Source organism: Girardinichthys multiradiatus, chromosome 24 (genome assembly GCF_021462225.1).
Source record: "Girardinichthys multiradiatus isolate DD_20200921_A chromosome 24, DD_fGirMul_XY1, whole genome shotgun sequence".
NCBI classification, from domain to species: domain Eukaryota; kingdom Metazoa; phylum Chordata; class Actinopteri; order Cyprinodontiformes; family Goodeidae; genus Girardinichthys; species Girardinichthys multiradiatus.
Window position 1 is genome coordinate 7273877 of NC_061816.1, and position 23105 is coordinate 7296981.

At 38.6% G+C, this 23105-nt stretch overlaps 1 protein-coding gene and 1 pseudogene across 11 annotated transcripts; both read left to right on the plus strand.

Moving 5' to 3' along the window:
* Positions 1-2242: 2242 nt before the first annotated feature.
* Positions 2243-21501, plus strand: LOC124861644. Of its 11 annotated transcripts, XM_047355522.1 has the most exons (18): positions 2243-2397; positions 2483-2635; positions 5001-5150; positions 5248-5373; positions 5455-5618; positions 5701-5788; positions 8431-8529; positions 8893-8919; positions 8998-9021; positions 10944-10970; positions 12064-12141; positions 12310-12348; positions 16233-16271; positions 16364-16465; positions 17411-17479; positions 17587-17661; positions 18269-18370; positions 21375-21501. In XM_047355522.1, the coding sequence occupies exons 2-18, from the start codon at positions 2563-2565 to the stop codon at positions 21410-21412; spliced, it is 1320 nt and encodes a 439-aa protein (XP_047211478.1). In that variant the 5' UTR covers positions 2243-2397; positions 2483-2562; the 3' UTR covers positions 21413-21501. The 11 variants fall into 11 exon arrangements, with proteins under 11 accessions (XP_047211478.1, XP_047211477.1, XP_047211479.1 ...); XM_047355521.1 differs by lacking the exon at positions 2243-2397 and having other exon boundaries at positions 2404-2635; XM_047355530.1 differs by lacking the exon at positions 2243-2397 and having other exon boundaries at positions 2405-2635; positions 18274-18370.
* Positions 10270-23105, plus strand: part of LOC124861173 — a 43552-nt pseudogene continuing 30716 nt past the window's right edge.

Genomic DNA, 23105 nt, shown 5'->3' on the forward strand with positions numbered 1-23105 from the left:
GATTTCCGAATGACATGCAGAATTTGCTTTCATCCGAAAAAAGTACTTTGGACCACTGAGCAACAGTCCAGTGCTGCTTCTCTGTAGCCCAGGTCTGGGGAATGCGGCACCTGTAGCCCATTTCCTGCACATGCCTGTGCACGGTGGCTCTGGATGTTTCTAGTCCAGACTCAGTCCACTGCTTCCACAGATCCCCCAAGGTCTGGAATCGGCCCTTCTCCACAATCTTCCTCAGGGTCCGGTCACCTCTTCTCGTTGTGCAGCGTTTTCTGCCACACTTTTTCCTTCCCACAGACTTCCCACTGAGGTGCCTTGATACAGCACTCTGGGAACAGCCTATTCGTTCAGAAATGTCTTTCTGTGTCTTACCCTCTTGCTTGAGGGTGTCAATAGTGGCCTTCTGGACAGCAGTCAGGTCGGCAGTCTTACCCATGATTGGGGTTTTGAGTGATGAACCAGGCTGGGAGTTTTAAAGGCCTCAGGAATCTTTTGCAGGTGTTTAGAGTTAACTCGTTGATTCAGATGATTAGGTTCATAGCTCGTTTAGAGACCCTTTAAATGATATGCTAATTTTGTGAGATAGGAATTTTGGGTTTTCATGAGCTGTATGCCAAAATCATCCATATTAAGACAATAAAAGACCTGAAATATTTCAGTTAGTGTGCAATGAATCTAAAATATATGAATGTTAAATTTTCATCATGACATTATGGAAAATAATTAGCTTCATCACAATATGCTAATATTTTGAGAAGGACCTGTATGTATTATAATCCAATGTTTAATCAAAGTGATCAATTGTGGTTACAAAAATTCTTAAAAAAGAAGTGTGTCTCATCTACTCTGTCTAGTAGAAAGATTTCACATTAGTTTTGTCTCATTGGGTCATGTGACCTTCTAAATGTTGCACTTGCATGGGTGTGTAGGGGACATATGTGAGTTTACTATGTTAAAATATTGTCATTCATATACTTTTTATTCTAAATATGGGACGATTCCGTTTTTCAAGGGACGGTTGGCAACTCAATGGCTGACTGATGTCCGTCAGGTTAAAGTAAACATGACACAACTTGGAAAAGACATGGATTCTTTTGGCGAAACAACACGAAGGTGTGCAAAAACAACCTCACAAGATCAGGTTCAATTTGTATTTATTTATTTTTTCTAGAAGCTGTTGATTAAAAATAAAGTAACAACATTGACATGAATACGTTTCGTCGTTTTACCGACAAATCGATCAGAAAAGCTGTCAAGACGGTTGGATCAGCTGTTACGTTGATTCGCGTTTCCCCAGCGTCTCCTTGCCGCTCACGCGGCAAAAAAGGCGCGTGCTTGCTGCAGGCTCGGAACCGCCGCGCTATGCTCGCGCCACAGGGGAACTACGGTAACCCTGAAAGCTCAAATGTCGTGTTTCGGAGAAGTCGATATACATTTGTTTAGCTAGTGTGTTGTTATTAGATAAACTAATATATCAACATTTTATAGATAGATAGATAGATAGATAGATAGATAGATAGATAGATAGATAGATAGATAGATAGATAGATAGATAGATAGATAGATAGATAGATAAATGTAAATATAAAGGGGGAAAGCTATCTGATGGCCCTCTAATCTCCATCAGATACCGTTCCCCCTGTTTAACACAGGGGTAATCTGACAGGGTTTATAGTACATTTATAGGACCATATAGGATCACAACAGTATAGATATCTGTAGTCTCTCTTTCTCTATCTATCTATCTATCTATATATATATATATATATATATATATATATATATATATATATATCTATCTATATATATATATATATATACACGTTTGTGTGTGTATATAAATATGTGTCGTTATATTTACATCTATCTATCTATCTATCAATCTATCTATCTATCTATCTATCTATCTATCTATCTATCTATCTATCTATCTATCTATCTATCTATCTATCTATCTATCTATCTATCTATCTATCTATCTATCTATCTATCTATCTATCTATCTATCTATCTATCTATCTATCTATCTATCTATCTATCTATCTATCTATCTATCTATCTATCTATCTATCTATCTATCTATCTATCTATAAAATGAATATATATTAGTTTATCTAATAACAACACACTAGCTAAACAAATGTATATCGACTTCTCCGAAACACGACATTTGAGCTTTCAGGGTTACCGTAGTTCCCCTGTGGTACGAGCACAGCGCGGCGGTTCCGAGCCTGCAACAAGCACGCGCCTTTTTTGCCGCGTGAGCGGCAAGGAGACGCTGGAAACCGTATCTGATGAAACGCGAATCGACGTAACACCTGCTCTCTGGCTGCAGTGCGCGCTCCCGACACAAGGGGGGAACAGAATATTTCTGCATTCAGGGATGCAAGGCTGGAAGAGGTTGTATACCTGTTCACTTCGACTCCATCTTCATTTGTTTCTAACGTCATTTGTTTTTAACGTCATTATTTCTCTCCCTAAACAGGCTCACACTCACTACATCTGCTGCTGACGCTCTGCACTAGTTTTATTATTCCAAGTTGTCTTTTAGGCGACATTAATTTCATGTTACCGATCATGTTTGTTTTCCGGACTCTGGTTGTTCTGGTCGTCCTCATTATTACGGATGTCAAAGGTGGTGAGTATGAAAATATAAAAATAACGTTGTTTTGGTTTATATTTTCGCTTGTTAAACATGGACCTTATACCGATGTATATTTAGGCCCGAGGTGGAAAACTGCTAGGGTCTATTGTAATCGCAGGAATTCTTCTTTCTGTCTTTATTTTTTCCGGGGACTTTTGGCGGCGCAATATGGGGACTTTGCCATACCCCAAAACTCACCAAATGTTACCCAAAATTGTCCCCCGCGTGAAATTTTCGTTCTTTAATGTCATCGTCAGTAGGCGTGGCCAAACCACGTAGCCACGCCCCCACACGTGAGATAGACGTTGCAATAACTTTACCAAAAACAATATTCACTGATCACATGCTGACATCATCGAAGCCCCGCCCCCTGAGAACAGGAAGTGTCATGTTTCACTCAGTGTGGGCCATATTTGATCTCCTTCAACTAATCAACATGAAACTGTCTCCAATGACAGATAACAAGATGGTCTAACTTGATCTCCAGTACTGACAGATTTGGCTGGAGGATGTGGCCGTGGCGGCGTGGCAAAGTCTGATGTGACGCCATGGCGATACGTTTGGCTCTAAATTCCACATAGATCATCTGATCTGCACCAAATTCAATGTGATTGATCCTTGTCCAGTCGCCAACAGAGATCTGATGATATATTCGGTGGGCGTGGCCTAATTCATTCAGAGCGCTCCCTAGAAAATTAAAAATAATCAGCCCCAAGCCATGCTTTGACCAAGGAATCTGAAATTTGATACACATATGTAACTTCTCAGGACCTACAAAAAAGTCTCTTGGAGCATTGGTCCAAACCCCACAGGAAGTCGGCCATTTTGGATTGAAGTTGCCATTTTGACCCTGTTTTGGCCGTTTATAGCTCGCATATCTGAGCAAACTCCTCCTACAGCTTTTAACTTAGAGACTTAAAAATCACTCAGTTTACACTTAAGGCACCGGGGATCAAAAGTTATCAAAAGCTTTTTGATACATGAAAGCGTGTGGGCGTGGCCACGCCTCAAAATATGACTTCTCGCCATAAAACACTAAATTGATATAGCTCCTACAAGGAAAGTCACAGACAAATGAAACCTTCTGGGATTGATCTGCCTCTAGGCCTCAACAATATTCACTGATCAGATGCTGACATCATCGAAGCCCCGCCCCCTGAGAACAGGAAGTGTCCAGTTTTCCTATAGAGAGTCAATTTTTTTTTTCTTCACATAATCAATGTGAAACTGTCCCAAGTAACAGATAACATGATGGTCTTAGACAGTCGCCGTACTGACTGCTGTAGCTGGAGGGTGTGGCCATGATGGCGTGGCGAATTATGATGTCACGCCACGGCCATACGTTTGCCTCTAAATTACACATGCAAGGTCCGATTCACTCCAAACTGATAATTCTTGGTCTTTGTCAGCCCCGAAACAGCTCTATTACATTACATTGGAATTTGGATCAAGAGCGCCCCCTAGGTCACTTCAAGTGCTCTATCTCCCTCATACATCATCGGATCCACTTGAAATGTAGTATACATGATCATGACTTAATGATGGACATGTTGACACAGTCAATTGATGATGTCGTTTTAGCCCCACCCACAAACAAACAAGTGAGTGCAGCTTCCATCTGGAAGGTGTGATTTATTCCAAATTTTGAATGCTTTATGCCAGCACGAAACTCTGCATGACTGAAGATCATATGACCTGTTGCTCACAGTGCCACCTACTGGCGATGTGTTCAAGTGAAGCGGTGTCATCATGTGTGGCGTGTAGGAGGCGATGCCAGGCTCCCGCGGTCGCTGCACAGGCCGAGTTGCGCTGAGGTGCGAGGGCCTACAAGGCTGCTTGCAGCTTTAATTTACGTTATTTTTAGTGACATTCCTTAATTAATAACCTAAAAACTCAAATAGCCGACATCAAACGTTTTAGTTTGTCAAAGAAACATGTGACTGATCCACAGACAATTACTAAAATCAAGAAAAAACCTTCTTTCTGCAAGGCAACAGTGCTACTAACTGCTTAACCATGCAGACCCTCGTACTAGATTGAAATGTTTTTAAAAACAAACTACTTATAAACAGACTATGTATTGTGGACATAATTTTAGTAAATTGCTGCATTTTAAATCTATATTGTAACAATGTGAAGTCTGACCCAAAATAGATTGTCACAAATAAATGGCATTTCTTCTACTTTTTTAACATATTAGGACAAAACTGTAAGGAAAGGTTCTTTAGTGTTTGTTTTGACATTTCTAACCCAAGAACTCAAATACTTTAAGCTTTATTATTTGTAAAAGTTTATTAAACGTAATTTTCTCAAACATATTCACATGAAGGAGTAAAAATGTTCTTGTTTTCATTCGCAGCTAATCTGATCTACAAAACAGTTGGAGACTCTGTTGTCCTGAATCCAGGTCCGCTCTCTGGTCCCATCAGTAGCACGACCTGGAAGCATAAATCGGACCTCGCCTTGGAGTGGTTCGGGACAGAGATTATTTGTTACAGAGAATTTAAAGGTAAGTTCACTTGTGACTGGACTATAGAGTGTTGTAACACCTGAGATCCTGTGGATTCACATCATGCATTATGTGTTTATATGGATCCTGGTTCCAGGTCGCTGTGATGTGGATCGAACAAGTGGAAGTCTGATTATAAATAATCTGACGCTAGGCGACAGCGGCATCTACTCCCCTGAGATCAACAACAAAGAACTGGACAAGATGGACCTACTGGTTCTCCGTGAGTTCAGCGGGTTTGACTGAGGTTTGTTGGGTTTGAACCTGAGTAGAGTTGATGGTAATCTGTTCTTGTTTCTGTCAGAACCGGTCTCAAAACCCACGGTGTCCATACAGTGCAACAATGAGAAGACCTTCTGTAATCTCATCTGTGAAGCCAACATCACTGCTGAGTTTGGATCTGTCACATATAAATGGAAAAATGAAGACAGGGTTCTGTCCAACAGCAAGGAGCTGGAGATAAAAACGGTATGAGGATGAGAAACCCTGTAAGAACTCAGGATAAAAACCTGATGGTCTGGTTCTGAACTGTTTTTCATTTGTTTCTCAGGAGAAAGATGGAAGCTCCTTTATCTGCGAGTTGGAAAACTTTGTTAGCAACGCATCCATTGAAGCAGTAATCAACCCCTTTAGCAGTGGTGAGTTTCTGTCCATCCTGTCCCAAACAATGTCTCACAACAACATTCATCCCTTTAGATTTTCCTCCTTCAGTTGCATCACAACCACAAACTTCATTGTGTTAAACTGGGATTTTCTGTGATGCAGTGCTGTGAAAAAGTATTTACCCCCTTAACAGATTTCTTCTGTTTCTGTCTTTTTGTCTCATTTAAATGTTTCAGATCATCAATAAAAACCTGAGTAAAAACAAAAAGTAGTTTGTAAATTATGATTTTATTTATCAAGGAAAGGAACCTCTTTAAACTAACCCGGCTCTATGTTAAAAATAATTACCCCCTCAACATAATAACTGGTTATTCCAGCCTTGGCAGCAACATCTGACACCAAGAATATAACTTTTGATGATAACTCTGTAGCCTCCCTGTGGAGGACAGACTTGTCTTAATTCAAACACATTGGAGGGTTTTCAGCCAACAACCTGTTTAAGGTCATTACACAGCATCCAAATGTTGGATTTTGGTCTAGACTTTGACTAGGCCACTCTAAAATCTTTATTTAGTTTTTTGAGTCATTTAGTGCTGGACTTCATGGTTTAAATCATCATCCTGCAGCAGAACCATGAGCTTGGGCTTAAGCTGATAAGCTGATGGCCGGACATTCACCTTTAGGGTTTTCTGTTAGAGAGCAGAGGTCATGGTTCAGTGAATTATGGCAAATCATCCAGATGCTGAAGCAGCAAACCAGCTCCAGAACATCTCACTACCACCACCGTGTTTGACTGTCAATGTGATGGTTTGTCTCTGAAATGCTGTGTTAGATGTAGGTCAAAGGTAACGTGACAAACACCTTCCTAAAAGGTCAACCTTTGTCTCACCAGTCCACAGAAGGTTTTTCTCAAAGTTTCTGGTATCATCTAGATGTTTTCTTAGTAAATCTGAGATGGGCCTTTGTCTTCTTGTTGTTGTTCTAGCAGTGGTTCTGGTCTTTGAATTCTCTGGGACTGAAACAATTAGTTTGATTAATTTTGATTAATCAATCATTTAAATAATTAACTAAGTTAGTAATTGAATAATTGTTAACTGGAGTATACGGACTCTAAAACATGTCATTAGCTGAGAGAACAACCCACTCAGAGAAATAATTAGGCCAAAATAGTACATTGAAATGACCTTTAAACAAATCCTGGTGCCACAGCGCCAGTGTTTCTGGTGAGATTCTGGTGTAAAACCCTTCTTTGGTTCCTGCACTTTTTTCTCCTCTAAAAAATTGCTTGTTGCAGCTTTTAATTATTTTCTTAGCAGGAAAACTGCAAAAACAGTGACGTGTCCCGCCATTTTTGATGTCGCAGTTATGGTGCAGAGATGCAAGTCGATGACATAACCACTACTGTCCCAATTGTCCCAATTGTCCACCCTTGTAACATGCACACTTCTACCCCTACATGCACTTTTACAAAGTACACACTTCATAGATGGTCTAGGGTTTAGTGTGGGTATTGGGACAGGGCCGTTGTTCTGGATTCTACAGTAACTTCCTGGATGAGTCGTTGATGAGGTTTTGGAGTAATTTTGATAGGTCGGCCATTCCTGGGAAGGTTCACCACTGTTCCATGTTTTCTCCATGTGTAGATAATGGTTCTCACTGTGGTTCTCTGGAGACCCAAAGTCTTACAAATGGCTTTGTCATCATTTCCAAATTGAAAGATGTTAATCACTTTGTTTCTCATTTCTCATGTTTCTTTTGATCGGGGCGTGATGTGTTGCTTTGGAGATATTTTAGCCTACTTCATGCTGTCAGAAAGGTTCTGTTTAAATTATTGTTCGCTTCTGCTGATCTGGCAGTAATCAGGTCTGGGTGTGGATATTAAAACTGAACCCGAAATTGTGGTTACTCACAGTACATTTTTGATTTAACATGGGGAGTAATTACTTTTTCACATAGAGCCAGATGGGTTTGGATAGATTTTATTCACTTGGTAAATTAATCATTTGAAAACTGGATTTTGCATTTACTTTTGGATAACTTTTGATAATAAAATTAGTTTGATAATTTTACAGTGACAGAAGAGCTAAAACAGAACAAATCTGTAAGGGAGTAAATACTTTTTCACAGCACTGTAGGTTGACAAGGTGTATAATCGAGAAGTGGAAATAAAATCATACATTATTTTAAGAAAACTGTTTAAAACCAAAAAGTTGAGAAATTACATTTGCAAGTCTTATTTGGTATGTCTTCCAGCTTTCCACTTCTAGAGACGGGTCTGGACTTTGACTAGGCCATGCCAACACATCACTATGTTTAATCTAAACCATTGCATATTAGCTCTGGTTGTATGTTTAGGGTAATCGTCCTATTTAAAGGTAAATATCCACCCCAGTCTCAAGTCTTTTGGAGCCTCAAATATTTCCATCTTCCGATCAACTCAGACCAGCTTTTGTCCCTGCTGATGAAAACCTTCCACCTAGCATGATGCTGCCACCACCGTGGTTGTGATGGTTTATGCAATGTTACTTTCCTGCCACACAAAGCAAAAACGTTCAAGTATTCATAATAATACCAAGAGCTGTAGGTGTTGGGCTCTGTTAGAGTCATAGTCTAAAACTGGTGAACAATTGGCTCTGTGAACAATTTGTAGTTTTAATAATTAACTCTTTCATTTCAGGGAATAATCCTCCACCAGTGATTGTTTCAGTTGTAATTACATTCCTGATCCTGATTGTGATCCTGATTGGAGTTGTTCTCTTTTTAAAGTACAAAAAAGGTAAGAATTTACTAAAAATATCACCATTACTTTCCTGTGTTATTATAATGCCTCATCATGTTCCATTTCTTCCATATTTTGAACAAAAACAAGAAATCTCAGCCTGCAGATACTTAGTTAGTTGTTTTGTCATCAGGTGGGAGAGTTTCTTGGAGGTTTTGTCATAAAGCTGAACCAGTCTGTTAACTGTGTTTCTAAGTTTCACTTCATTCAACAAGCAATGAGCAGCTTTTGGTTTGTATATGTGAGCACATCTCACCCAGGAATTACTGAAGGACTTTGTTGTTTATAAATATGTGTTTAAACCTGAACTACACAACAGCTATGAATTATTTAACACTGATGTCTTCATTTCTTTTACAGGGTGTTGGACCCGTTTCAAGACAATGGGTAAGTTACTAAATCTTCTGTAAACGATAAACATATAACTAATCTTGAATATGTAACATGTATTTATCTTTAATACAGGGTGCTTTAATAAGAACACACAAAGTAAGTTAAAGTCTTCTAATAACACTTACATATAACTGATCTTGATGGTTTAATGCAATATTTCAACAGAAAGTAATGACTAGATAATTTTTTAGCAATATATCACATCTATATACAGTTGCTAAAGTATTTACACCCCTTAACTATGTTCACATGATGCACCATGAAGCTTCAATGTATTTTATTGGCATTTTAAAGTTGAAACCAGATGTTTGTTAACTCTGTATGAAAACAAACTAGACTAATCAGACTAAATATTTTCTGTTTTAGGTCATTTAGGATTACCTAAATTATTTCTATTTGGTAAATATCAGAATAATTAGTAGAATAAATTATTTTTGAGATTCTTTTAACTTTCCAAAACATTAACTTTGTCGTCTTTAATCCACTTTCTAACTGAGCAGTAGGTTTAGGGTCGTTAACCCTTTCAAATGGACACATAATGTTTTTTACTCATGATGCCATCTATTTGTGAAGTGCACCAGCCTCTCCTGCAGCAAAACACCTCCACAACATGATGCTGCCACCACCTTACATGGCGGCTGGGATGATGTTCTCATTGCTTTTTTCTCCAAGTGGATCATTGATCATTATGGAGAAACACTTTAAGTTTAGTTTATTCAGGCCACAGTTGCTTCAGTCAGCATCTTCACAAGGTCTTTAGCTTCTGTTCTGGGGTTTATTGGCAGATTGTGAACCATAAGTCATCTCTGGGACACAGAACACATTATCTTTATACTAGATTATAATTATCTCAATAGATGTGGCAGCTTTGAGCATCTGGAAATAGTACATCTAGGTTTTCCCAAACTGTTTAAAGGCATATCATCTTCCTGTGTGTAAACTTCAGAATTTTAAATAAAATATTTTAAAAATCTCTTGTTTTTCTGGCATTTAGCAAATAGGAAAGATTTAGATAATCCTGATGTTAAACAGGAAGGATTTAGTCTGATGTTAAACAGTGACGGGGAAAAGTGATTACATGTCTTTGTATTCAGTCCTCTTTTCTCCAACGCCCCTAAATAAAACACGGTGCAACCAGCTCCATTTAAATCCAGCTGTGTGTAAATTATTCTCAGTATAAATCCAGCTGTTCTGTGAAGGCCTCAGAGGTTCCTTAGAGAACATTAGAGAACAAACAGCATCATGAAGAACAAGAAGACAGTTCAGGGAGAAAGTTTTAAACAGGAAACATTGTTTTAATTAGTAAATATTTAGAACCTAACTTATATTATCTTCTCTGACGTAGATGGAGATGTTACTACGCGTAAAGAAGGTGAGTCAGTAAATAAACTGTCTGTTTTCTGAAGGAACAATTTCACTCTTTCAGCATTTCATAAATATCTCATTTCTTCAGACCCTGCAGTCATATTTCAGGCTGCGTCCCTTCATAGCTGCAATAGAAATATTAATACAATGTTTTATAATGTGACCCATTCATAGTTTCTGTTTTATTTGACAGAGGATGTGTTGCTCAGCGGTTCCAATCCGATAGTTAGTTAGTATGATGTTTGTTTTTCCTTTTGCTTGTTTAAAAACAGCTTATTTAGTTAGTTGTTTTGTCATCAGGTGGGAGAGTTTCTTGGAGGTTTTGTCATAAAGCAGAACCAGTCTGTTAACTGTCTGTTTCTAAGTTTCACTTCATTCAACAAGCAATGAGCAGCTTTTGGTTTGTGTATATGTGAGCACATCTCACCCAGGAATTACTGAAGGACTTTGTTGTTTATAAATATGTGTTTAAACCTGAATTACACAACATGTATGAATTATTTAACACTGATGTCTTCATTTCTTTTACAGGGTATTGGACCCGTTTCAAGACAATGGGTAAGTTACTAAATCTTCTGTAAACGATAAACAGGAAACATTGTTTTAATTAGTAAATATTTAGAACCTAACTTATATTATCTTCTCTGACGTAGATGGAGATGTTGCTACGCGTAAAGAAGGTGAGTCAGTAAATAAACTGTTTTCTGAAGGAACAATTTCACTCTTTCAGCATTTCATAAATATCTACTTTCTTCAGACCCTGCAGTCATATTTCAGGCTGCGTCCCTTCATAGCTGCAATAGAAATATTAATACAGTGTTTTATAATGAGTCCCATTCATAGTTTGTGTTTTTCTTTCCTTTTTGCTTGTTTAAAAACAGCTTGTTTAAAAATAAGTGCACCCATGCAGTGTAGTGATCATTGTGAGTCAGTCTCTGTGGAAATCACTTCAATTAATGGATCTAGTGAGTAAAACTTTGTCAGAATCTCTTTTTATTACTTGACTTTATTTAAGCAGTAAATTGACACCCATGTGTTGACATGAAAAAATAAATACAGAGATGGATGCATAAAAATGTTGTTGTCCAAAGGAAGAGTAGAATTCATTAGCAGCACAGGGTGCACCTTAATCAATTAGAAAATCAACAAGACATTTATTTTTTCTTCAGTACTTTTATTGAAAGTACTGTTCATCTAGGAAGTAATATTTACTATATAGAGGTACTAATATTTGGTACCAATAAGTGGTCTCAGTCTGGGTCAGTAGGCCACACAACCTGACTGGACAAATGTCTGGCAGATGTTAACACTAAGCCACTAATGAACATCACTAAAGAAGCTAGCTGTATCCAAGCAGAGTAATGGAAAGTTGAGTGAAAGGAAAAACTGGTAGGAAAAGGTGCAGCATACAAAATGAGGCCTGGCCAAGTATTGAGTGAATATTTTGTGTAGTACACAGACCTACTTTTTGGTAGGACATTTCTATATTAAAATAATTTTTTATTGATCTTAAGTAATATTAAATCAATGTAATTATTTAATTAATATATTAAATTTAAGCTGGAATTACAATAAAAAATTTTTCTGGTTTCGTCAGCTGTAGAAAATCTTGAATAACAACGATTTTCATATCAGTTGACGGTACTTTTGTCAAAAAAGTCAGCTAAATTTGTGATTTTTAAGTCTTTTCTTTCTTAAAAAAATGTGTAAAGACAAACTCTTTTATTCCTTGAACCATGGTCTTAATTGTCTATTTTTTTCCCAATTTTATAGAAACGAATAATTCAAGGTCTGATGAAGCACCTAATGGGGCCGTGTTTAATGTGAGCCCAGGAACCAGCAGTCAAAATGGTAAGATTTTCTCAAACTATTTCACCAAAGTCTGGAGTCATCATTTTTGTTTCTTGATTATTGTGTGCAAATTTGTCACAAATATAAATCATAGTTTTGTTCTGTAATTATTACTAAATGTCACACGGTTACAGTGTGTGTCACTCATAGTTTGTGTCTTATTGACAGAACATGAGGCGTTGCTCAGTGATACCAAGAACCCAGCTGGTACGTGGACATTTTCTGTTAGTGGGTAAAATAAAATCCACCAAATCCAGGTGAAGTAAAGTGACCTTTCTCTGGAGGGGGCTGCATGAGATGTTAGCAGTACAGATGGTCTACATTAACACTAGAAATCACCAAGCCAGACACCTAGCACACCAAAATGATGTAGAGAAACTCAGCTAAGAACCTCCACCAAGCTTTGCCACCCAAACTAAACACAATTCAAAGCACAAGTAACAATATGGGCTTGTCACAAGAAGGCTCTTGTATTAAAAACCATTGCAGGGTACTTATATTTTTAGGCCCGAGCAGGAAGGCCTGCAAGGGCCTATTGTAATTGCTCCGTTTCTTCTTATTATTATTCAGGCGACAAATTAATTGCCTTTTTGGGGGCACCAAACTTTACCCAAAATTGTCCCCCTAGTGAAATTTAAGGTTTTTAATGGAATTGAAAATGGGCGTGGCCAAACTGCTCTACAGCGCCCCCTAAAGTGAGATAGGCCAACTGGTAAGTCCTAGAGAGTTGAAATGTGGTACAGAGCTAGATCTCTCCAAATCATGAAAAAAAGTCTCCTGGGGGTATGCCCTAAAACCTACAGGAAGTTGGCCATTTTGGGTCAAAGGGTCATTTTTGGACGTTTTTCACTTTTCATACATGTCTAACTTTAACAAACTCCTCCTAGGGATTTTGAGCTACCAGCTTCATATTTGGTTAGTATGTAGTTAAGGCCATACGTTTGGCTTTAACTTCCACATACATCGTCTGATCTGCACCAAATTTAATGTGATTGATTCTAGTCCAGTCACTAACAGAGATCTGATGACATATTTGGTGGGCGTTGCCTAATTTGTCCACAGTGCCCCCTAGAAAATTTAAAATAATCAGCCCCAAGCCATGCTTTCACCGAGGAATCTGAAATTTGGTACACATATATAACTTATCAGGACCTACAAAAAAGTCTCTTGGAGCATAGGTCCAAACCCCACAGGAAGTCGGCCATTTTGGATTGTATTTGTTATATTTGCCCTTTCTAGCCCGCATATCTGAGCGAACTCCTCCTACAGCTTTTCACTTACAGACTTGATAATCACTCAGTATACTCTTAAGGCACTGAGGATTAAAAGGTGCGAGGGCCTTCAATGCTGCTTGCAGCTTTAATTCTCTTTGTAATTTTCTTTCTTCTGGGTCATCATTGGTTTTTCCAAGTTCTATTGTCTGCACTCTGATTGGTTGATAGAGCTGTTGTTGCCAGCATGAGCCCATGAATACATTAAATATATAATCAATGGATGCATTACGCTTGATTTTTGTAAGGTAAGGTAAGTTTATTTATATAGCGCTTTTCAGCAACGAGACACTCAAAGCACTGTACATACAATTACAATACAATCGCAAAGCAAATAAACACAGATACACACACAGAAAAACATATCAAATGATAAAATCAGATAATAGAGGTAATTTAAAAAAGTAAAATAAAATAAAACAAAGAGAATAGAATGATGGACAAGAAATTGAAAGGAAAATTGGACTGAAAACATAACTAATCGTGCCTAGATGGCACAGTCAAAGGCCACTCTAAACAAATAAGTTTTTAATCTTGATTTAAAGCAACTTAGGGTTTCGGCGCTTTTACAGTTTTCTGGGAGTTTATTCCAGATTAGTGGAGCATAAGAACTAAAAGCTGCTTCTCCATGTTTGGTTCTGGTTCTGGGTGTGCAGAGTAGATTTGAGCCAGAAGACCTGAGAGGTCTGGGTGGTTGATACACTGACAACAAGTCTGTAATGTATTTTGGTGCTAAGCCATTCAGTGATTTATAGACTAACAGAAGTATTTTAAAGTCTATTCTCTGAGCTACAGGGAGCCAGTGTAGGGACTTTAGAACCGGGGTGATGTGCTTCACTTTCTTAGTTCTAGTGAGGACGCGGGCAGCAGTGTTCTGGATCAACTGCAGCTGTCTGATCAACTTTTTAGGCAGACCTGTGAAGACACCATTGCAGTAATAAATTCTACTAAAGATGAACACATGAATTAGTTTTTCAAGGTCCTGCTGAGACATTAGTCCTTTAATCCTGGAGATGTTCTTTAGGTGATAGAAGGCCGACCTTGTTACTGTCTTTATGTGCCTCTGAAGGTTCAGGTCTGAGTCCATCACTACACCCAGGTTTCGAGCCTGATTGGTAGTTTCTAGTTGTAGTAACTGAAGCTGTGTGCTAACTTTTAAACGCTCTTCCTTTGGTCCAAAGATTATTACTTCAGTTTTGTTTTGATTCAGCTGAAGAAAATTTAGGCCCATCCATGCATTGATTTCTTCTAAGCATTTAACCAGCGCTTGAATGGGTTCATGGTCACCTGGTGACATCATAACATATAGCTGTGTGTTGTCTGCATAGTTATGAAAACTTACATTGTTGTTTATTAAAATCTGAGTTAGGGGGAGCATGTAGATATTGAATAGGAGGGGCCCTAAGATGGACCCTTGGGGAACGCCACATGTGATTTTTGTGGTCTCTGATGTAAAGTTACCTACTGACACAAAAAAGTCCCTGTCCTTCAAGTAGGATTTAAACCAGTTGAGTGCTGTACCAGAAAGGTCGACCCAGTTTTCCAGGTGCTCTAATAAAATGGAGTGATCAACAGTGTTGAATGCTGCACTAAGGTCCAATAATACCAGCACTGTGGTTCTTCCACAGTCTGCATTTATACGGATGTCATTGAACACCTTGACAAGAGCAGTCTCTGTACTGTGGTGAGCAGGAAGCCTGACTGGAAGACATCGAAGCGGTTGGTCGTTGTTAGGAAGTTGTTTAACTGTTGAAACACAGCTTTTTCAATAATCTAACTGATGAAGGGGAGGTTTGATATAGGCCTTTAGTTCTGTAGTAGCAGCTTGTCCAAGTTGCTCTTTTTCAATAGAGGTTTGATAATTGCTGTTTTTAGGGCTTGGGGGAAAACATCTGACAAAAGGGACACGTTTATTATTTTTGTTAAATCAGAAGTTATTACAGGAAAAGCTTTCTTAAGGAAAGCTGTGGGTAAAAGATCGAGACAACAGAAAGAAGAGCTTAGTTGCTGTACAATTTCTTCTAAGATTTTGCAGTTTATTTGGTGAAATTGGGAAATTTTGTCAAAATCAGTTCTAGTTGGAGACAACTTTGGTCCTGGAGTTGATGTGGATGTGCTGACTGCTCCTCTGATCTTTTGGGTTTTTACAGTAAATTCATTGCAGGCCCTGTTAGAGTGGAGTTCAGATGCTACAGTTACAGGAGGGTTTGTTAACCTGTCGACCGTGGCAAATAATGCACGAGCATTTTTAATGTTTTTGCTGATAATCTCAGAAAAGAAAGATTCCCTTGCATTTTTCAGTTGTAGGTTATATCTGTAGAGTCTCTCTTTATAGATAATATAGTGAACCTGAAGTCCAGTCCTTCGCCACCTGCGTTCACCTGCTTTTCGACACTCCTTTTTTTCACTTCTGACTGGTGGAGCACTTCTCCATGGAGACATTTTCTTCCCAGAAACGACTTGAACAACAAGCTCCTGGCTTGTTAGATTATGTAATCTAACTGAATCTAGATACTGATATGTTTCATCAATGCTGAGCAAATAACTGAAGTTTTCTGATCATTGAAACAGAGATTTCATCAGAAATGCCAAAGGACCCAAACTGTGACCAGTCTGTAGTTTCTGCTGATGTGCCTCCTGAACCTGATGAGGAGATTTGTTTTAGTTACTCTATTAAAATCACATAGCTTCTAATGCATGAATAATCACTGTTAATGCTAAAAACATATCAAGCTAAAGCTTTCATCAACATTATGTGGTTTTATTATTACTAAAATCAAATGTCTAGTGTGTCCAAACTCAGTGTGTGTTTCTTGACAGAATGTGATGTGTTTCCCAGTGAAGCCATGAAGACAGCTGGTAAGTGGACATTTTCTGTTGTTTTGTTAAAATCCCAGCAAATTCAGAGTGAAGTAAAGTGAAAGCCTACAATGCAGTGGTTGTTTTGATAGACCAGGATCAGAATTCAGAACAGGGACCATTCGGTGAGAACCAAGGAGAATCAGACCAGGACATCAAAACTGAGGAAGCCCAGAAGACCAGTGAAGGATCTGGTGGGTTTTCCAGATATTTGTTTTTGTTAATGACTTTATTTAGGCAGTAAACCCAGAACCATGTGGAAAAAAGTCAATTTATCCACTTTAATATAACACCTTGCTGTTCAGGGGGTTGCATGAGATGTTAGCAGTACAGACGGTCTATGCTAACGCTAAGAATCACCAACCCAGACACTTAGCACACCAAAATGACGTGGAGAAACTCAGCTAAGAGCCTCCACCAAGCTTTGCCACCCAAACTAAACACAATTCAAAGCACAAGTAATTATATGGGCTTGTCACAAGAAAGCTGAGATTCTGCTCTTCACAAAGATGTTGCTTCCATCCCTGTGGTACTAAAAACAAAGTGAGTTAGCAGCCAGAGATTAGCATAAAAAATAGGGGATAAATGTAGTCCAGTCCTTCATAAACAGCTAACGTCTCCCTATTCTCAGGAGCAACCGGGGAGGATGGCGCCTACATATTTAACACATGTAGGCGCCTTCTCCCCATTTATGCATGAAAGCAATAGAAAATATGTTCAGAGCGCAGCTTACAGATAAGTCAGTTTTCTTTCTATCTAGTACTTGTGCGCCTCCTCCATTTGCCAATGCTGCCCTGGGCATCTGTCCAATTTGAATTATCAAAATGAGCCAAAAATAGTTTTATTCAGGTTAAATAAATAGCCATGGTGATATACCAATGACATATAATTAAATTCTCAGTCTGGTAAGTGAGAAAGGTCAAATGGTACATTTGTTAGAGTCGCCTAAACAAACCTGGAGTAAAACATCTGTAAAACTGCTCAGGTCCCCTTTTTATCATCTATATTTGATCAGTTACTCATCAGATATTATCGTACTACTTCCTAGATGAACTGGGGCAGCGTCCTAGCGAACTAGACACTGATATGTTTCATCAACTCTTGAGAAAATAATTGAAGTTTTCTGATCATTTTAACAGAGATTTCATCTGAAAAGAACCCAAACTGTGACCAGCCTGCAGTTTCTGCTGATGTGCATCGTGAACCTGGTGAGGAGATTTGTTTTAGTTACTGTATTAAAATCACATAGCTTCTAATGCAGGAATAATCACGGTGTTAAAGATAAAAAGATATAAAGCTAAAGCTTTCATTTCAGCGAACGTTTCATGGTCCAATGAAGGATCCAATCAGAACCTGCCTAATGTGAGCCCAGGAACCAGCAGTCAAAATGGTAAGAGGGTCGGTATCAAGTACCAAGTACAATACCACCATGGTCATTGGACCAGCTCTTGGTACCTTTGGCAGTGTGGGTCGGTACCAAGTCCTGCTGAAAGATAAAATCAGCTTCTCCATAAAGCTTGTCAGCAGAAGAAAGCATGAAGTGCTCTAAAATGTCCTAGCAGATGGTTGCATTGACTGTGGACTTCAGAAAGTGGACCAGAACCAGCAGATGACATGGTACCCTGAACCATCACTGGCTGTGGAAACTTCATGAGTTTCCAGTATTTAATTTTTTCACAATATTCTAATTTTCCGAGAGACAGAAGTTTGGGTTTAATTGTGGGTTAGTTATTATCGTCAAAATGACAACAAATAAAGGCTTGAAATATTTCACTCTGTATGTAATTAATTTATAGACGAGATGAGTTTCACTTTCTGTGTAAAAAAACACTCTAATGTTTCTAGTTACAAAACAATCTAGAACATTTTCATAATATTTACATTTTTTGAGCCGCACTTCAACTCTGCAACAAAACAGTTTGTTTTGTTTGTGAAAAAAAACTCCATATTTTGAATAGAGGAAATGCAGACTGACAGTGTTGTGGTTCTTTTGATAGATGAGGTCCAGAATTCAGGAGTGAAAACAGAGAACCTGGACCAAGCAGAACCAGCTAAGGAATCAGTAGCTGTGGAAATCCCAGAGAACCGTGATGTAGCTGGTGAGTAAAACCTCTTCAGATCTTTTTTTAACTGAGATCAAGCAGCATCTTGGTGTATTGTCTTCTGTCCAACCAAACCTCAGAAACCTTGGTATTATTTTGAATTCTGCCAATTCACTGGAGCGCCGTTCTGGTCGATTAATCAGAATTTATTCAAACCTCCGGCTGCAGACTGAGAGCAGTTTTAAAGGTTTTTCTTTTTATGGCTCTAATCTATGATTATATTTCCTCCTTAAAGGATTATAGGAAAGTCTGTCAGCTTGGAAGTACAGTGTTTCTCTCATGTATCTGTACTGATTATTATTGTCATTTCAGAAGTCTAGTGATGAAGAAACACCTGACCGACACACTAAAGACGAAGACCAAAGCTGAAACGCATCCTCCATGTTTGTAACTGCTGTGAGCTGGTCCTCTCTGGGAAGACGTGAAGAACCTAGAAGCTGTTTAACCATTTAACTTATTAAATGAGCTGACATTTCAAACGGTGCAAAGCAGGAACAGTCTTGAATATGGACACGTGTGTCTGTCTCAGCAGGATGTTGAGGAAGGAGGTGAAACATGATGAACTGGATCTGGAACGTTAAGGGAACAAAGTCTGCCTAAAATAAACTTTTAAACTTAATTTAAACACAACAGCAATATATTTGAGGAGTTTTTAAGTTGGTATCTGTTTCTGGATAAATGCTATTTATCAATCAGCGTTTGTGGTGCAAAAAACAAAAAACACAAAGCAAGATAATCATTATGCAGATATTTTGCACAGTGTTTTAGGATAGTATATCTGTTTGTTGTAAATATGTTTGTTCTTGTGTTTGTAATTATTTTCTTACTCTACAGATTGTTTTGAAATTAATTTAAAGATAAAGAAAAAAATGTTCAGAGTTATGTGGTAAAGTGTTTAAAATGGACCAAAATCCGATATGTTCCTGCAGAACTTCAACCTGACTTTGTACTTTGTGTAAATAAAGTTATTTACTACAAACTTGTATAGTTTTACTTTCCAGATAATGATTATCTAACATTTTGATTCTGAATGCTGAATTTTAATGTTCAGTTATTAAGGTTGGTGGATCAACCACAGTACAGGACAGCCGTCCCTCTCCACATCAACACTCTCCAGCTCAGTATGGATGACCTCAGGTTTCAGTCCTTCCAGCAGGTTCTAGGTCTGCCCCAGGGTCCACTTCCAGAGAATGTACCTGGAAAGCTATCAAAGGGAGGCATCCTAATCAGATGCAGCTCTGCTTCAATCCTATCTCCTTATCTCCAAGTCCAGCTTAAAGGAGGAAACTGGAGAAAAGATCCAGGATCTTGTTTCTTCAGTCATGAGTCATGACCACCAGTTAGAGTTGAAACTACTCCACTTTCTTCATCCCAACGATATGAAGAAGCATCCTCAATACTGCAGAAGAAGCCCAGATCCATCTGTTCCCCTCCTGCTTCATCCTACCATCACTTATGAGCAGGACCTGAACTCCTCTGCTTGAGGTAGACATCAATCTGGAGGGAGCCGTCCACCTTGGTGGCAGTCAAGGTCAGGGTTATTAGGTGATTTCTAATGTCCAAGACTAAAAGACCTAAAAGGGATCAACAAGACCGGCATCAGGTTGAGCTTCTTGGTTCAGTTTTAAGCCAAGACTAAGGATTCTTAAAATTAATAAAAATGAAAATCTTGTGACTTTTAAATAAGTAACGAGTGAAAAGCTTTGAGATAAAATAGCAATGCAGCAGACTGGACAGCTCAGGTTGACAGGTTGTCTCCTGAAACATTAGAGCCACCATCTTGTTCAACAGGCACAACGATCCCAGATTGCCCTCCTCAGATGAAGGAGAATTGGTAAAGATGTCCAGTAGGCTCCAGCCTGCAATTAACTGGAAACGCTTGGAAACCAGTGTCACTGTACACAGTGAAGCCACCTTTACAATGCTGTAGACTACGATGGTAAGGACCAAGAAATAACTGATCAGCTGACATTTACCAAATACCTTCTGGAGAAAGGTGATGTGAGGATTTAAAACCTAAGAACTCTGGATCAACTGTCAAGCACGGTGGTGGCAGCATCATGTGGTGACGTTTTGCTACCAGAGAGTTAAAAAAATAATTACCCCCTCAACATAATAACTGGTTATTCCAGCCTTGGCAGAAACATCTGACACCAAGAATATAACTTTTGATGATAACTCTGTAGCCTCCCTGTGGAGGACAGACTTGTCTTAATTCAAACACATTGGAGGGTTTTCAGCCAACAACCTGTTTAAGGTCATTACACAGCATCCAAATGTTGGATTTTGGTCTAGACTTTGACTAGGCCACTCTAAAATCTTTATTTAGTTTTTTGAGTCATTTAGTGCTGGGCTTCATGGTTTAGATCATCATCCTGCAGCAGAACCATGAGCTTGGGCTTAAGGTGACAAGCTGATGGCCGGACATTCACCTTTAGGGTTTTCTGTTAGAGAGCAGAGGTCATGGTTCAGTGAATTATGGCAAATCATCCAGATGCTGAAGCAGCAAACCAGCTCCAGAACATCTCACTACCACCACCGTGTTTGACTGTCAATGTGATGGTTTGTCTCTGAAATGCTGTGTTAGATGTAGGTCAAAGGTAACGTGACAAACACCTTCCTAAAAGGTCAACCTTTGTCTCACCAGTCCACAGAAGGTTTTTCTCAAAGTTTCTGGTATCATCTAGATGTCTTTTAGTAAATGTGAGATGGGCCTTTGGCTTGTTGTTGGTCTGCAGTGGTTCTGGCCTTTGAATTTTCTGGGACTGGGACTGTAAATGAGGTGTTACAGGTTGTTCAGAAGCATTTGATGCAGGCTTTTGATATTTTAATATAAAGAAAGTTTTATATGTCCAGAAAACTACATAAAAGAAAAACCAAGCTGCAGTTAAGAGCTTTTTACACCAGATGTTGCTGTAATAAGAAAAACCTAACATCTTTGTTTCTGCTTTAGTCAATATTTGACTACATCTGCCTCAGAGAAGACGTTTTCTCATTCCAGGAGGAGGAAATTATCTGCATAATCAACATGAACAATGATGGCGTGATGAACTGGACCACAGGAAACTAACAAACCAACTATGGGAGTCCATGTACCAGGCATCAGAATTATTCACAGGGATATCGATAGTAGTAGTAGTAGTAGTAGTAGCAGTAGTAGTAGTAGTAGTAGTAGTAGTAATTTTGGACATTTTTACAGTTAAGAATATGAAAAGTCTTTCATGAATACTGTTTGTATTCAGTCCCTCTTACTCTGACACCATTAAATAAAATCCAGTACAACTCTCTTCACAGTTCATCTATTACAGCTATTAGTCGTGGACTCCTCAAATCAGACCTTTTTGGATGAGAGGCAAGTTTTGCCGAGTGCACAGAGCCACGCAGCGAACACAGCAATCATGTGGAAGAAGGGAAGAAGATGCTCAGATAAGACCAAAGTTAAACGTTGATCCCTACATGCAAAATCCTGTGTGTTATGTTGTGTGGTTTGCTTTTGTTTGTGTGTTTGTGTGTTTGGAAACCACAGAGATACTTGTGATATGCATATTTTATTTATCTACATTTGCAGGTTAATATGAAGAATGTAAAATATTAAGGTTTTCAAGCTAAAGTTTATCTACTAAAGTCTACAGAACCAGATAATAGGACAAAATGAAGTTGTCCAGCATCCTCTGTTGGACCCGTGACTAGTTGAGTTTAGGCAAGAAGAGAAATTATTTGACACAATTTCAGACTTCACTGAGGACTCCTTCCTCATGGTAGAACACGGTGGTGGCAGCATCATGCTGCAAAAACACTGAAGTTGTCAGAGTTCATGAGAAAATGGATCGAGCTAAATACAGGATGAAAACCTGTTATAATGTCCTAGTCAAAGTCTATCCCTATTATAAAAAGCTACCTATTTTATTGCTAATATGTGGCAAAACTTATGTTTACAGGTGTTCTCCTTCCAATCTCACTGAGCTCCAGCTATTTTCCAACAAAATGTGCAAAAAGTCTCTGGATGTACAAACCTGGTAGACGCATCCTAAAGGATTTACAGCTGTAACTGCAGAGAGCTGGTGCTACAAAGTTCTGGTTCAGAAGGGAATTCAGACATTTCAGATTTTTATTTGTGAAAGATTTTAAAAACCATCTAGCATTTTTGTTCCATTTCACAGTTATGCACCATTTTGTGTTGGTCTATCACCTAAAATCAACATTAAATACATGAATGTTTCTGGTTGGTTTTCTAGCAGGTGTTAAACTAGATTCTGTGGTCATCTCATATTGTGACACCAGAGGGCGCTGTTGACAAGCTCTAATTAAATGCATTTATGTCATTTGTCACATTTTCTCATCGCTGTCTGCAGACCAAACTGGTATTAGACCAGTCCAGCTTGTTCTCTGTGCTGCTTTGAAGGCAAGTTAATGTGTACAGGGACAACAGCGCCCCCCGATGGCGCAATCCCTGAACTTCAAGCAATGCTACATTGTCGCAGGTTTTAATTTCGACTTTTAAGGCACTGAGCAGTTATCTGTAAAATGGAGAGGACTGGTTTTCTCGCTCTTAATCTTTGGGGTTGTATTTGAATTGTAAAAGCAACAAAGACACAATATCATTGAAAAACAGATTTTAATAAAAACAAAATGTGTTATAGCCACTGACGATCATAAGGGTGATTGCTGGAGTGACAGTAGCCCAGCAAAAAGTCAGAAAATCATGATAGGTTGGCTGTCCACAGAGTGCTGT

What these genes read in the sequence shown, in the direction of transcription:
- LOC124861644 (XM_047355522.1), top strand. Translation starts at nt 2,563, where the DNA reads ATGTTACCGATCATGTTTGTTTTCCGGACTCTGGTTGTTCTGGTCGTC. An exon ending in AGGAGCTGGAGATAAAAACG is followed by an intron (nt 5,619 to 5,700) that starts GTATGAGGATGA and finishes TTTGTTTCTCAG; the next exon opens with GAGAAAGATGGAAGCTCCTT. An exon ending in AGGAACCAGCAGTCAAAATG is followed by an intron (nt 12,142 to 12,309) that starts GTAAGATTTTCT and finishes TCTTATTGACAG; the next exon opens with AACATGAGGCGTTGCTCAGT.